Here is a 14,381-nt window from a genome sequence, read left to right as displayed (position 1 = left end):
ACAAAGATTCAATGTTTCTGGAGGCTCTTAACTCCCCCAAGTGACGAATAACGTCAGGGTCAGGAACTCAGACCCTGAGTTCCAGGTCTGGCACTTACACCAAAAGCTAGAGATGGTATGGACAATTTCCTTCCCTTCCTTTCCAGTCCTCATAACTAGTGTTACCAGACTGGAGTTTTAACCCTGTTATTTTTTATTTGAGGTTTAATTGACAAAAAATTATTAAATTTCAACATAATGATTTGATATTCTTTTGCATTATCCCTGTTTACAGAGAGACAAGAGAAAATACTATAGCCCAAGGTCACAAAGATCATAAATAGCACTTTCCTACCCTTTCTTTTGACTTCAGAGACCATTAAATCTTGAAGTACATCCAATAGCCTGGATGGTGACCAGAGATCAATGAGGCAGGATGAAATTTTGGCGAAACCTGGGCACACACATCGTGTCACAGCCTGGGCACCTGCAGCCCCTGCACCTCTGTTTAAGGACTTCCGCCCTCCCTGTCTCACTGTGCTCATGCGTGTCCTTCTTGCAGACTTGCAGTGACGCAACGGGAGCGAAAAACAGCAGCACGTGGAGTGACTTCTTCCTTATGGGCCTCACGGATGACCCTCAACTCCAGCCCACCCTCTTTGTCCTCTTCTTCTTCATCTATGCCTTCACGGTGGTGGGAAACCTGGGCCTCATTGCCCTCATAATGGTCAGCCCCCAACTGCACACTCCCATGTACTACTTCCTCAGAAACCTGTCCTTCCTTGACTTCTGTTATTCTTCGGTCACGGTCCCCAAAATGTTGATGGGGTTCTTCTCTGAGTGCCAAAGCATCTCGTTCTCTGGTTGTGTGATACAGAATGCTCTCTTTTTGGTCTTTGCTATCACTGAGTTCTTCATCCTGGCGTCCATGGCCTATGACCGCTATGTGGCTGTCTGCAGTCCTCTGCTCTACCATAGTACCATGTCCCCACGACTCTGCCTACAGCTAGTACTTGCCAGCTACGCAGTGGGCCTGATTGAGATGGTGTTAAGCACAAGCACAGTTTTTCATCTGATCTTCTGTAAGTCCCATGTCATCACCCACTACTTCTGTGATATCCTTCCCCTTTTAAAACTCTCTTGCTCTGATACACAGATTGCCCAAAATATCCTCTTTGCCTGTGCTGGCTTTAATGTGTTTGTATCCTTGACAGTCATCCTGGTGTCCTACACATATGTCTTCCTGGCTATTTTCAGAATCCCCTCTGCCACAGGCAAACACAAAACATTCTCCACGTGTGTTTCTCACCTGACTGCTGTCAGTGTGTACTATGGAACCACAGTGTTCGTCTACTTGCGTCCATCCACTGAGTACTCAGGAAGTAAGGGCAGTCTGGTTTCTGTCTTCTACACGGTGGTCATCCCCATGCTCAACCCAATTATCTACAGTCTCAGGAACAAAGATGTAAAGGAAACTTTTGGGAACATCATCAAGAAGACACCTCAATTCTCTCTCCCCTTACCCAGATTTTCATGATGTCCTTAGAAAGGGAAGGAGAGGGAGGGGACATATTGTTGACCATTGATCATTTCTCAGATATTTGTCTAGAAATTCTCAATGTAATATGTTTTAGATCTTCTTCACAATTCTGGAAGTTAGTATTATATTTATACTTAATAGGTTGGAAAGCTGAGATTCACAGAGTTTTGCTGCTTTGAGAAGATCACATAGATTGCAAACATTGGAATTTTGATATCAGTTAAGGACTGTCCCGCACTGAAACTCTGTTCCTATTACTTTCCACTGTTTTAGCACAAGGGACGATGCCACCATCTCTCTGTACTCCGCAAATCTAGGTTGTCTGGTGATTTCCATGCTTAGAACATCCTGTCTCTCAAATTTACATTAGATTCAGCCTCTGAAGATGCACAATGTATTCTCTACCTATGACTTTGTCCTTGCATAATCAGGTCAGTACACAGTTCTTGTATACAGTTGTATATATTTCTTTACTGCAGAAAGTGGTGGCAAAGGATTCCAAGGACAAAACTATGCCGACTGCCTTTTGTCAGCTTCAAACTCAATTGGAAGAGAGATGATTCTACCCAAAACAAACAAACTGTGACTTTTTCTTTAAATTGCCGTTTATTTATTGAGTGCTTTCTGTTTGTAAAATTCTAAATCTGTTGTCTCCTAATCCTCCCCCAAACTTTATGAGGTCGGTACTATTTCTCCCATCTTACAGATGACAACAATAGAGCTACAAAGAGTTAAGTGAGTCATTCCAGGAAAGACAACTTATGAAAAGTGAATGCAGAATTTGATTCCTCATGTTTTTTGAAAGATCTTTAGTTATTTCCATTGTGATATATCACCTGCTCAATTTCCTACTGAAAAGCTCATCAGTGAACACCAAAGAATTTAGACAGTGAGACTGGATTTCAGTGCATGGCAAGCCGGATAGAGTGGGTTCATCAGAGAACCTCTAGGAAGAGATGAGTGAGAGGAATAAAGCCTGTTAAGGGTGAGAAGTAGGAGCAATGAGTTATAGTGGAACCAATGAGGGGAACTGAAGCTCAAAGTCTGAGATAGAATAATCTAGCCGCACAAGACTCTTGTTTGGTGGCAGCAGGGTGGAAGGCAAATTTAGAAGCAAACGTTATTGATAAAATGGGGAGATGGCAGATCAGAAAATATATATTAAGAAAATGGGGACATGATTGGGCAGGGTTATTTGTCCTTTTATTTTATTTTATTTCTTATTTATAATTATTTTACATTATTTTCATTCATAAACATTGGTTGCATTCCCCCCTCCCCTGCCAGGTGTAGACCCCATAGAGTTAACTTCACCAGTGCACCCGTGCACCATCACCCCAGTCCCCTGTGCTCCTCCCTCCCTCTCTCTCTTCCCTCTCCATCTCCTCCCCTGCAGGATGTTTCTTCTTTATAATGTCACCTTGTTATTGTTTTGTTGTGTTTTGTATTGTTATTATTTTTTCCCTTGATGTCTTATTTGTTATCTTCGTTGTAGATCTCTTACTTTTATCTAAGCAATCCCCTACTACCGTATGTGGGATACAATCTACAAGCCTGATTTACCTAATTTGACCCAAAATGGCTTTGTGTATACATGGCTGCTTAGACTTGTGGTAAATTGCCAAGTTTCATGGAGGCCAAGACTTCCAAAAGGCTTTACCCTTTTCTCTGTCTATACTCTGTATCTTCGTATTGACCAGATGATGGAAGAATTTGAGTTCTTTTCCTCAAGGGATCGCCAAGAATAATTCTTTTTTTTTTTTATTTTTTTAATATTTTATTTATTTATTTATTTATTTATTTTTTATAAATTTTATTGTTATATTCCCCATACAATTGCAGCCCCCCATTCTGACCCCAATCCCTCCCCTCCCGCCCCCGCCCCCCTAAAAGTGTCTCTGGTTCATAGTTTTTTGTTGATTTTGATTTTCACTTTCTTATAGTTATTCATTTTCCTGGTCCCTTATTTAAGTTTTCTAGATTCCTGCTATGAGTGAGACCATCCGGTATTTTTCTTTTTCTTTTTGGCTTATTTCGCTGAGCATGATCCCTTCCAGCGCCATCCACTTTGCTGCAAATTGCATGTGTTTATCTTTTTTGAATGCTGAGTAATATTCCATGGTATATATGTACCACATCTTCTTGATCCAGTCATCTATTTTTGGGCATTTGGGTTGTTTCCAAAGCTTAGCTATTTTAAACAGTGCTGCTATAAACATAGGGGTGCAGGTGTTCTTTGGAATTGATGTTTCTGTGTCCTTTGGGTAAATACCTAGGAGTGGAATTGCTGGATCATATGGAAGCTCTATGTTTAGTAGGTCCAGAAATCTCCACACAGCTCTCCACAGTGGTTGGACCAGTTTGCACTCCCACCAACAGTGCAGAAGAGTTCCTTTTGCTCCACACCCTCGCCAACATTTGTTGTTGCTAGTTTTTTTAATATGTGCCATTCTCACTGGTGTAAGATGGTATCTCATGGTAGTTTTGATTTGCATTTCCCTGATGACAAGTGATGTTGAACATTTTTTCATATGCCTGTTGGCCATTTGCATTTCCTCTTCAGAGAAGTTTCTTTTAAGCTCTTCTGCCCATTTTTTGACTGGATTATTTTCTTTGTTGTTGTTGAGTCTCATCAGCTCTTTGCAGATTTTTGTGATCAGTCCTTTATCATTAGTGTTGGGTGCAAAAATGTTCTCCCAGTTGGTGGGGTTTCTCTTTGTTTTTGTTATTGTCTCTTTTGCTGTGCAAAAGCTCTTTAATTTGATGTAGTCCCAGCTGTTTATCTTTGCCTTCACTATCACTGCTTTGGGTGATGTGTCTGTAAAGATGTCTTTGATGTGCAAATCACGTAGTGTTTCGCCTATATTTCCTTCTATATATTTTATGGTTTCAGGTCTTATGTCTAGTTCTTTAATCCATTTTGAGTTGATTTTTGTGTATGGTGTGAGGTGGTGGTCAAGCTTCATGCCAAGAATAATTCTTAACTCACAACTGACGCCAAAGTTAGATTTGGAAGTTTAGGCAAGTGTTGTGCAGTGAACTCATTTTGGTCTATAGGCATCAAATCTAAAGGATGTGCTTCATTCCTAGCACCTTCCTGTTGGGAATTCCTTTGTCCTACAACGGGTTTCCTCTATTCCATCATTTGGACTATTGTTGTAGACTCCTAACCAGTCTCATTGCCTGCAGGCTTGTCCCTGACCAATTCCCTCGCTCCCATTCTGCTGCTTTGTGATTTTTCTAAACAGAAGCTTGACCCCATCCTGGTCTACTTTACACTCTTCACTGCTTCTCATTGTCCCCGGAATAAATACCAAGTCCCTTAATTTACAAAGTCTCCACAATCAGAATCTCACCATTCAAGCCTTATCTGTCAGAACTTCTGTACCTTTACCCACCTCATATCCTCGCCTTTGCACTCATGTCCTCATCCACATGCCTTCACTGTTCATCAGTGACGATTTCTCACTCATCTTTCTAGTCATGACCTGCTCCCAAGCTCACAGGAAGTGTTCACTGCTTTCTTGGAAGTTGAGGTTCAGCGATTGAAGCATACACTCACCTTATACTCCTGGACTGCCTTATTCCATTTCATATTTCTTATGCCCATTTATTGCTTCTCTACTAGACTGTATGCCATGGAGGGCAGGACAAAGTTGCGTGAGAGCTATGTAACCACTTTGCTGGCAGGAGACATTCATTCAGTAAATGTCCATGGATGAATAATCAACCACACGTCCTGTGTCCCTGATTTGTATCATGGGCATTTTGTCACTTCTGGACTTACTGAAACGTCCTCAGGCTTGTGACTAATCCTCCTCCCCCACCAGGGCTTGGGCTTACTGATATTACTCTGATGTACAAGAGAGTAATGATCAGCACCTCTGGGTTAGTGAGTACCTACATCCCCAGTACCTATTTTTTTTTTAAAGGATTTGAAGATTTTATTTTATTTATTTATACAAGCACTGGGTACAGTCAAAGCGCGGGAGGGTGAGAGAATTCACCAGAGGTAGAGCTTGGAGCAGAGCAGGCTGAAGGACCGAAGTACATTGCTGAGGGGAGTAGCGGGGCGGCAGGATAGGTCTGCGCGCCATGAGGGACCCTCCTCCGGTGGCCTGGGAGCATCCGGGGAGCATCTGGGAGCAGCCAGGGAGTAGCCAGGGAGCAGCCTGCTATAGAACCGGCGCTGCAGAGGCTGCGGGCAGCTTCGCAACATAGTGCTCAACTGCTGCGCAACGGGGGTGGCCCAGTATCTATTATTTTGAACCCAATGTCCATCTCATTTATAGACAAGAGATGGAAGTTCTGAAAGATGCAGAATTTGACAGGAGAACCTGGAAAAAGGCTGTTTTTGTTCTGAAATTAAGAACACAATACTCTCAGGAAGAATGAAGCAGTTACTTAAGAACATGTGATATTAAATAACAAAATTATGACATTTGAGCTAATACACACATATAATTGAATCCTGGCCCTGCAAATGTAGGATAGACATTTTTTTCCATCATATTTGAAACATTTTCAAAATTATAAAACAAGTCATATATCAAAGTAAGTCTCCATATATTTTGGGTGAGCAGTATTGCTTTAATATTCTTCCCAGACAATTCCCTGATTACAGGTGATGTTCAACATTTTTTCATATGCCTGTTGGCCATTTGCATTTCCTCTTCAGAGAAGTTTCTTTTTAGCTCTTCTGCCCATTTTTGACTGGGTTATTTACTTTGTTGTTGTTGAGTCTCATCAGCTCTTTGCAGATTTTTGTGATCAGTCCTTTATCATTAGTGTTGGGTGCAAAAATGTGGTGAGATACCATCTTACGCCAGTGAGAATGACACATATTAAAAAAACTAGCAACAACAAATGTTGGCGAGGGTGTGGAGAAAAGGGAAATCTCCTGCACTGTTGGTGGGAGTGCAAACTGGTCCAACCACTATGGAGAGCTGTGTGGAGATTTCTAGACCTACTAAACATAGAGCTTCCATATGATCCAGCAATTCCACTCCTAGGTATTTACCCAAAGGACACAGAAACATCAATTCCAAAGAGCACCTGCACACCTATGTTTATAGCAGCACTGTTTACAATAGCTAAGCTTTGGAAACAGTCCAAATGCCCAAAAATAGATGACTGGATCAAGAAGATGTGGTACATATATACCTGGAATAATACTCAGCATTCAAAAAAGATAAACACATGCAATTTGCAGCAACATGGATGGCACTGGAAGGGATCATGCTCAGTGAAATAAGCCAAAAAGAAAAAGAAAAATACCGGATGGTCTCACTCATAGCAGGAATCTAGAAAACTTAAATAAGGGACCAGGAAAATGAATAACTATAAGAAAGTGAAAATCAAAATCAACAAAAAACTATGAACCAGAGACACTTTTGGAGGGGTTGGATGTGGGAGGGGAGGGATTGGGGTCAGAATGGGGGGTTGCAATTGTATGGGGAATATAAAAATAAAATTTATTATTAAAAAAATATTCTTCCCAGACAAAAAGCAGTAAGACAGAAGTTGATTTTTAAAAAAAAGACCTCCATGTATTTGGATTCAAAAATATAGACCTATGAAAAAATGCAGAAGAAAATAAAAGAAAGGAAAGAAATCTCAGAACAGAAATTAAGAAATCAGGACACAAAACTCAAAATGCCTTAATAAGTCAAGCTGAAAATTTACAACTTTAAGCTAGGCAATACTCAGATAAGATTGGATCAGAAGACTAAATCAAGACCTGAATAATATTATTAGCAATTACTATAGAAACAAAAAATGAATATTAAAGATACTGAAAATAAGAGTATGCCATGAAATATAAAAACTTTAATGAGATGGACTATTCTATAGAAAACAGAGTCAAAATTTTATTTTTATGTGGGAAACATGGATAAGCTATTAAATGCTGAGGAAAGTCAATCAGTAACTGACTCCTGTGCCACCAATGCCATGGGTAAGTTATGATGTCATTAAACTTAGTTTTTGAAAAATTCATGAATTGAAATTGAAGACCTGACACCTCATGTGATCTTTAGGCTGGTATTCTTTGTGTATTGAAGATTATGTAACATTTATTGGATTTTCTTTTAGAAAGACTTCAGGCTTAGCCTTAGTGATGAGCAAGCTGGCCATTAGGGAGGACTGCCACTTTGGTGAGCTGTCCAGTTGAGTTTTACTATTTCCCTACTACCAACAGCTCTCTCCCAGATGTCTTTGCCTCTCCCTGATACCTAACACAGTCCTTCACATGTGTTTGTAAGTCATACTCATAGGTTTGTTGTTACTTCATTTATTCATGCAATTAATTTTCTTCAAAAATAACCACATTTCACTCCAAATATACAGTGTTTCAGATTGTTCTACTTTATTTCAAATTTTTAAATATCTTTTTAAAATTCTGTCCTTACTTTTTTTTAGAAGAACTGGGGAGTAGGCGAGAGGAGTGAGGGTTTTGAGGATTCACCAAAGACAGAGTGGGGAGCTGAACAGGTGGATCGACTGAAATACACTGCTGAGGGAAGCAGCGGGCAAGACAGAGGTCCGCTGTGCCATTTGGGTTAGCTCCCTGGCTGGGGATTGAACTCAGGCCATAGCAGTGGTAATGTTGAAACTTAACTCCTAGGCCACCAGGTTGGCCATGTCAAGTACTTGTACTTTAAATAGACTGCTCTGGGATGCCCAGAGATCTGGGGCGGCTGTTGTTACTATGGGACATGAGCCCAACGTCAAATGACCAATTTCCATGTGAACTTCCAGGTTATGACCTAATTAATATGCTTGTGATGATTTGGAATAATTATTTTCTTCCACAAATTACAGTTGACAAAGTTGCATGATGATAAGGGTAATTGTTCTTAATGACAATGACGATGAATTCACTATTGCCTGAAGCCATTGCCTCCTCCTTTTTCAATGACCACCATTCTCTCCTGAATGGAAGCAACAGCCTCCTCACTGGACTTCCTACTTCAGTCTTTTTCCCCACCTCTAACTTAGCATTTGCATGGCTAACCAAAGTGTGTAACTTTCAAAAACACAAACATAACTATGCCAATCTCTATTTAAAATTCCTTTAGTGGCTTCTCCTTGACAGAGAGATAAAGCCCACACTCCTCAGGATGGAAATCTGAGCACTCCATCTTCTGTGTCTGCCATTTCTCTGCCCCCCCTCTGCTGTCACTCCTTAGTGAATATTCCCTCTTCCTGAAACTCCTTCCTCCCCTTATTGATTTGAAAGGCTTCTATTCATCCTTCAAAACCTAACATTTTATTAAGATTAATGAAATAACCCATGAAAAGAGCTTTGGAAAAAATAAAAACATCTCATCACAGATGACAGGTCCCACAGTAGACTTTCACTCTTACTACTTCCCCTCCAAACTGATTCCAACACTCCAATTCTGTGCTCTGTCGACTTGCTCCAGAGTCCTGTGTTGTGTTTATCTTCTTGCAATTCCTTTGCTTTATTTTTATGTCTGTCATTTCCACTAGTCATGGAGCTCCTACCCCATATATTCGGCTTTCCATCCTTTCTATAGCTCCATATCCCCAGCAGTTAGAGTACAGTCTCACTGAGAGGCAGGGCCTGATAGTACTTTTGAAGTTCATAACCAAAGAGTGACGATGATGATGGACTGGAATACTGGGCTATTCTCATACTTTTACAAGAGCATCTTTTTTATATAATGCTTACACAGCATTAGAGATGTTTACACATCTTTCAAAGAACCACATGAGAGGACTCAACAGGTGCTACAGAGAAGTTCCATCATCCGCAACCAGCTTTTTATGTACAACCTGGAATTCAGAAAAATCATATAACACCAACACTGAAGAAATGTACTCAGAGGACAGACGCAAACTGTCAACCAAGGATGGGAAAATATAGTGGTCACTGACTGAAAAAACTACCACAGACGACTTCTGTAATAGATTTTTATTTTGATTATCTAAACCAAAGTGTAACAGTTGTGCTTTTAATTAGGACATAGTATTCACTTAAAATTGACTGAAGGCATTCAGGGAAAAAGTGCTGCATATTTTCAGATTATAGTTAATGTAAAAAAAGTGAAAGTTTACGTCCAGGTGTAGAAATCGAGACATCTTTGAATTTATACAAAAATCTATCTCCACTTCTGTGATCAGCCATATCAGCACACTCCTTGAATATGAGATAGCATGAAGCATGTAATTTCGAGAGAATTTCCCACACGTGATTTCCTTTGAGTCCAGCAACATCCTTGAGGTCCACTAGAAGTGGTTATAAACCCCCATTCAAAGCAGAAAAAAATGGAATTCAGTGAAAATAAGTAACACACCAAATTATGTATGTAGTGGGAGGTCCACATTCATTGAATGGAAAAATAAAACATGCATAAAAACAAGAACTCCACAACTCAAATCTGGTTTGGAAAAAATGGAATGAGTATGGCAGAAGGCAACTGGTCACCACACACATTTCAGGTACAAGAATATATCATTATGACACTGAGTGGCACTCAGAGATATTATTGATCCCCCAAAAGAAACTAATGAGATAATTCTTTTCTGTTTAAAAGTAATTTACAGTTTACCCTCAGAGTAAAGAGTTGAGTAAATAAGGTGGTATGAGAGATCACAAACTGAGAAATATATACCATCTTACGTATTTGCCATTTTGCCCATAACTGCTAGACACCCTAAATTTGAGAAAACAATTGTATTTTAATTGTGGCTGAGGATATGTAATATAACTAATACAACCTTTTATTATAACTAATAACACAATATATCTCATAGACATTCGTTTCTCCCAACTGTTTGCAAAACATCTCAGTACTGACTACAGGTCCCCAAACTCTCAGCATGAGTCAGTGAAAACATCCTATTGGGACTGGCTCTGCTCCCTGCTCCAGCCATCTTGGACGTCACAGCTGCTTACCCCTGGGCTTACTGTTCTCAGCATCTCAGGAGACCAGTCAAGAAGGCGAAACTTGGAAAAATTAATGATTCTGCCAATTACACAGACATGGCCAAGCCCAGAGTAGTGAGGGGGTTGTATAACCTGAAGCTTAGTACCAGAGTCTTCAGTGTTACGGGCACATGGACTTTTCTTTCCACCAAAGGAACATCCGAAGGAGCCCAACCACCAATGCTGGTTGAAGCATTTTGGATGAGTTCAGAAGAAAGAAAGTGGCTGCTGAATACTCGTGACATCTAGAGATATTCAGTGAAGACAGGTGGTGATCACCGACAGGGGTGTGTATAGATGGAGGTTATAATGTTCCACAATACCAGCCATCTCTAGTTAGCCTCTACTTGGGCTAGACTTCTAACTGGAGACGCCGGTGCTGTGTAGAATTAGGAGACCTGGATTCCAGTTCAACAGTATTGCTGAGCATCTTGTGTATCCTGGATCTTTGTATGACTAGCTCCTCTCCAAGTGGATTCCAGCCCTTAATGTCTAATCTAATGTCAGGTCTTCAGAAAGGATTTCCCTTCCATGCTGCCTAATGTTTCCATTGCAAATACTCAGCTCCCTCTATTCTATTAGTTTATTTTATTTTCTTTTTAAATACATTATTCTAGTTCTTAATTTTTTTTGTTTGTTTGCTGTCCATCTCTTCCTTCGAATGCAAAGTTTACGAAAGTGCTCCTAGTGCTTAGCTAGCACATTGCTTGAAACACCCTATTACCCAATGAGTATTAGCTGAATGAATGATGGCTTGTATGACCCAAAACAAGGCACTTACCTCTTCCATAGCTTTCTATTCATTATGTGTAAAATTGAGTGAAACAGTCCCGATTATTTCTATAATAGTGCAATAACAAAGAAAGGATAGATTTGCAAATGCCCTGAATAAACTTTAATAATAATTACAAATTAAATGACTATATTTCAAGATGACAGCATGGATAAAACAGTAGCATTACAATACTGCAAACCTCCATATGAATGTAGATTCTGCCCTGGACTATCTATGAGACCCTGAGCAAGGTATTGGAATGCTCCAAGCTTAGACTACCTGTGGCAAGGCAATAATAATTGTACTTGATACGATGTCCGAATATCTGATAATGATAATATTCATTTTTCATGAAAATAGACAATACTTCTCAGGAGAAATGAACTGAAATGCTTTATATCAATCACACAACAAAATGTATAGTATTTGTTAGGTACAGTATCATTGGTAGCTATTAATATATTAAGGATATTAGCTAAAAGTTTTAACAGACAGTACTGTATGCTGTGAAAATTTCAGTTCCCCAAAGATGGTCAGTAAGGTGACTATAATAAAATGTCAACTAATCGCAGACAGCCACATCCTCAGAGTAACAGAAGGGCACTGGGCATTAACTGCAGTTTGCCTCATGCTAATCTACTTTTCTCTTCCAGGGTCTGTCTCAGAACCCACAAGAAGATGGAGGCCAGTGTTGCAAAAGACAAGGTGGGCTGGCAGGTACCAGGGCTGCACTCAGGGAGGAGGAGGCTCCAGGGCATCAAGTTAACAATTGTCATGGAGCTTTTGAACAATTTACTGGGCTAGACCTGTGCATGCTTCCTGAGTATCCGTCCTGACTATATTTATGCTTCAGAAATCATTTCCTAGAGGCGCATATTAGATCTTTGCAGCAATCCTGTGAGATCAGAAGAACAAGTGTGATTTATTCCCATTTCACTGATGAAGATCTTATGAATCAGAAAGGACTAACAAAAGGCTATGGAGCTGAAAAGCATATGGACTCAGATCTCATACCTTGGTGGATGACTCTAAATCCAATGATACAAATCCTCTATGTGATGTTTTGGTTTGTCCTTCAATATCTCAGATCCCAAGCAGAAAAACAGTATTAAAATAAGCTATAGTCAGACAATGATAATCTCCCTGGTTAACAGAAAGTATAGACGTGACCCTAAGCAGAATGAATGTTGTGATTTTTGAAGGAACTTTGGGTGAAGCTGTCCCCTGTGTCCTGATGAGGACAAAGATTCCATATTTCTGGAGGCTCAAACCTCCCCCAATTGACGAATACTGTAGACGGCACCCTGAGTTCCAGGTCTGGCACTAACACCAAAACCTGGAGCGGGTATGGGCAATTTCCTTCCCTTCCTTTCCAGTTCTAATAACTAGTCTTACAAGACTGGTGTTTTAACCCTGTTATTTTTTTGAGGTTTAATTGACAAATAATTGTTAAATTTCAACATAATGATTTGATACTCTTTTGCATTATCCCGTTTACAGAGAGACAATAGAAAATACGATTGCCCAAGGTCACAAAGATCATAAATAGCACTTTCCTACCCTTTCTTTTGACTTCAGAGACCATTAAATCTTTAAGTACATGAAAGCCTGGATGGTGACAAGAGATGAATGGACAGGATGAAATTTTGGGCAAACTTGGGCACACACATCGTGTCACAGCCCGGGTAGCCAGGGCAGCCCCTGCACCTCTGTTTAAGGACTTCCGCCCTCCCTGTCTCACTGTGCTCATGCGTGTCCTTCTTGCAGACTTGCAGTGGCCCAACGGGAGCGAAAAACAGCAGCACGTGGAGTGACTTCTTCCTTATGGGCCTCACGGATGACCCTCAGCTCCAGCCCCCCCTCTTTGTCCTCTTCTTCTTCATCTACGCCTTCACAGTGGTGGGAAACCTGGGTTTCATTGTCCTCATAATGATCAGCCCCCAACTGCACACTCCCATGTACTACTTCCTCAGAAACCTGTCCTTCCTTGACTTCTGTTATTCTTCGGTCACAGTCCCCAAAATGTTGATGGGGTTCTTCTCTGAGTGCCAAAGCATCTCGTTCTCTGGTTGTGTGATACAGAATGCTCTCTTTTTGGTCTTTGCTGTCACTGAGTTCTTCCTCCTGGCGTCCATGGCCTATGACCGCTATGTGGCTGTCTGCAGTCCTCTGCTCTACCATAGTACCATGTCCCCCCGACTCTGCCTACAGCTAGTACTGGCCAGCTATGCAGTGGGCCTGATTGAGATGGTGTTAAGCACAAGCACAGTTTTTCATCTGACCTTCTGTAAGTCCCATGTCATCACCCACTACTTCTGTGATATCCTTCCCCTGTTAAAACTCTCTTGCTCTGACACACAGATCGTCCAAAATATGCTCTTTGCCGGTGCTGGCTTTAATGTGTCTGCATCCTTGACAGTCATCCTGGTGTCCTACACATATGTCTTCCTGGCTATTTTCAGAATCCACTCTGCCACAGGCAAACACAAAACATTCTCCACGTGTGCTTCCCACCTGACTGCTGTCAGTGTGTATTATGGAACCACAGTTTTCGTCTACTTGCGTCCATCCACTGAGTACTCAGGAAGTAAGGGCAGTCTGGTTTCTGTCTTCTACACGGTGGTCATCCCCATGCTCAACCCAATTATCTACAGTCTCAGGAACAAAGATGTAAAGGAAACATTTGGGAACATCTTCAAGAGAGCACCTCAATTCTCTCTCCCCTTACCCAGATTTTCATGATGTCCTTAGAAAGGGAAGGAGAGGGAGGGGACATATTGTTGACCATTGACCATTTCTCAGATATTTCTCTAGAAATTCTCAATGTAATATGTCTTGAATCTTCTTCACAGTTCTGAAAGTTAATTATTATATTTACACTAATAGGTGGGAAAGCTGAGATTCTCAGATGCTTGCTGCTTTGGAAAGTTCACATAGATTGCAAACATTGGAATTTTGATATCAGTTCAGGACTGTCTCATACTGAAACTCTGTTCCTATTACATTCCACTGTTTTAGCAAAAGGGAAGATGTCTCCTTCTCTCTGTACTCCCCAAACCTAGGCTCTCTGGTTATTTTCATGCTTCAAAAATCCTGTCTCTCAAATTTACAGTAGATTCAGCCTCTGAAGGTGC

General features: G+C 40.7%; 2 protein-coding genes across 2 annotated transcripts; both read left to right on the top strand.

Annotated features, from left to right (window-relative positions):
- Window positions 1–415: 415 nt before the first annotated feature.
- LOC311187687 (olfactory receptor 5AR1-like) lies at window positions 416–1,516 on the top strand (the record flags this gene model as incomplete). Its single annotated transcript, XM_084259015.1, has 1 exon — window positions 416–1,516. The coding sequence occupies one exon, from the start codon at window positions 416–418 to the stop codon at window positions 1,514–1,516; it is 1,101 nt and encodes a 366-aa protein (XP_084115141.1).
- Window positions 1,517–11,925: 10,409 nt separating this feature from the next.
- On the top strand, window positions 11,926–13,989 carry LOC311187686 (olfactory receptor 8A1-like; the record flags this gene model as incomplete). The annotated part of the gene is made up of 2 exons (XM_084259014.1): window positions 11,926–11,964; window positions 13,015–13,989. 2 exons carry the CDS (start codon window positions 11,926–11,928, stop codon window positions 13,987–13,989), a joined length of 1,014 nt encoding a protein of 337 aa, XP_084115140.1.
- Between the last annotated feature and the right edge of the window lie 392 nt (window positions 13,990–14,381).

This window comes from Talpa europaea (assembly GCF_964194135.1).
Source record: "Talpa europaea genome assembly, chromosome: X".
Lineage (NCBI taxonomy): Eukaryota > Metazoa > Chordata > Mammalia > Eulipotyphla > Talpidae > Talpa > Talpa europaea.
Note: the sequence above shows the minus strand (reverse complement) of the source record. Positions and strands in the feature narration are given on the sequence as shown.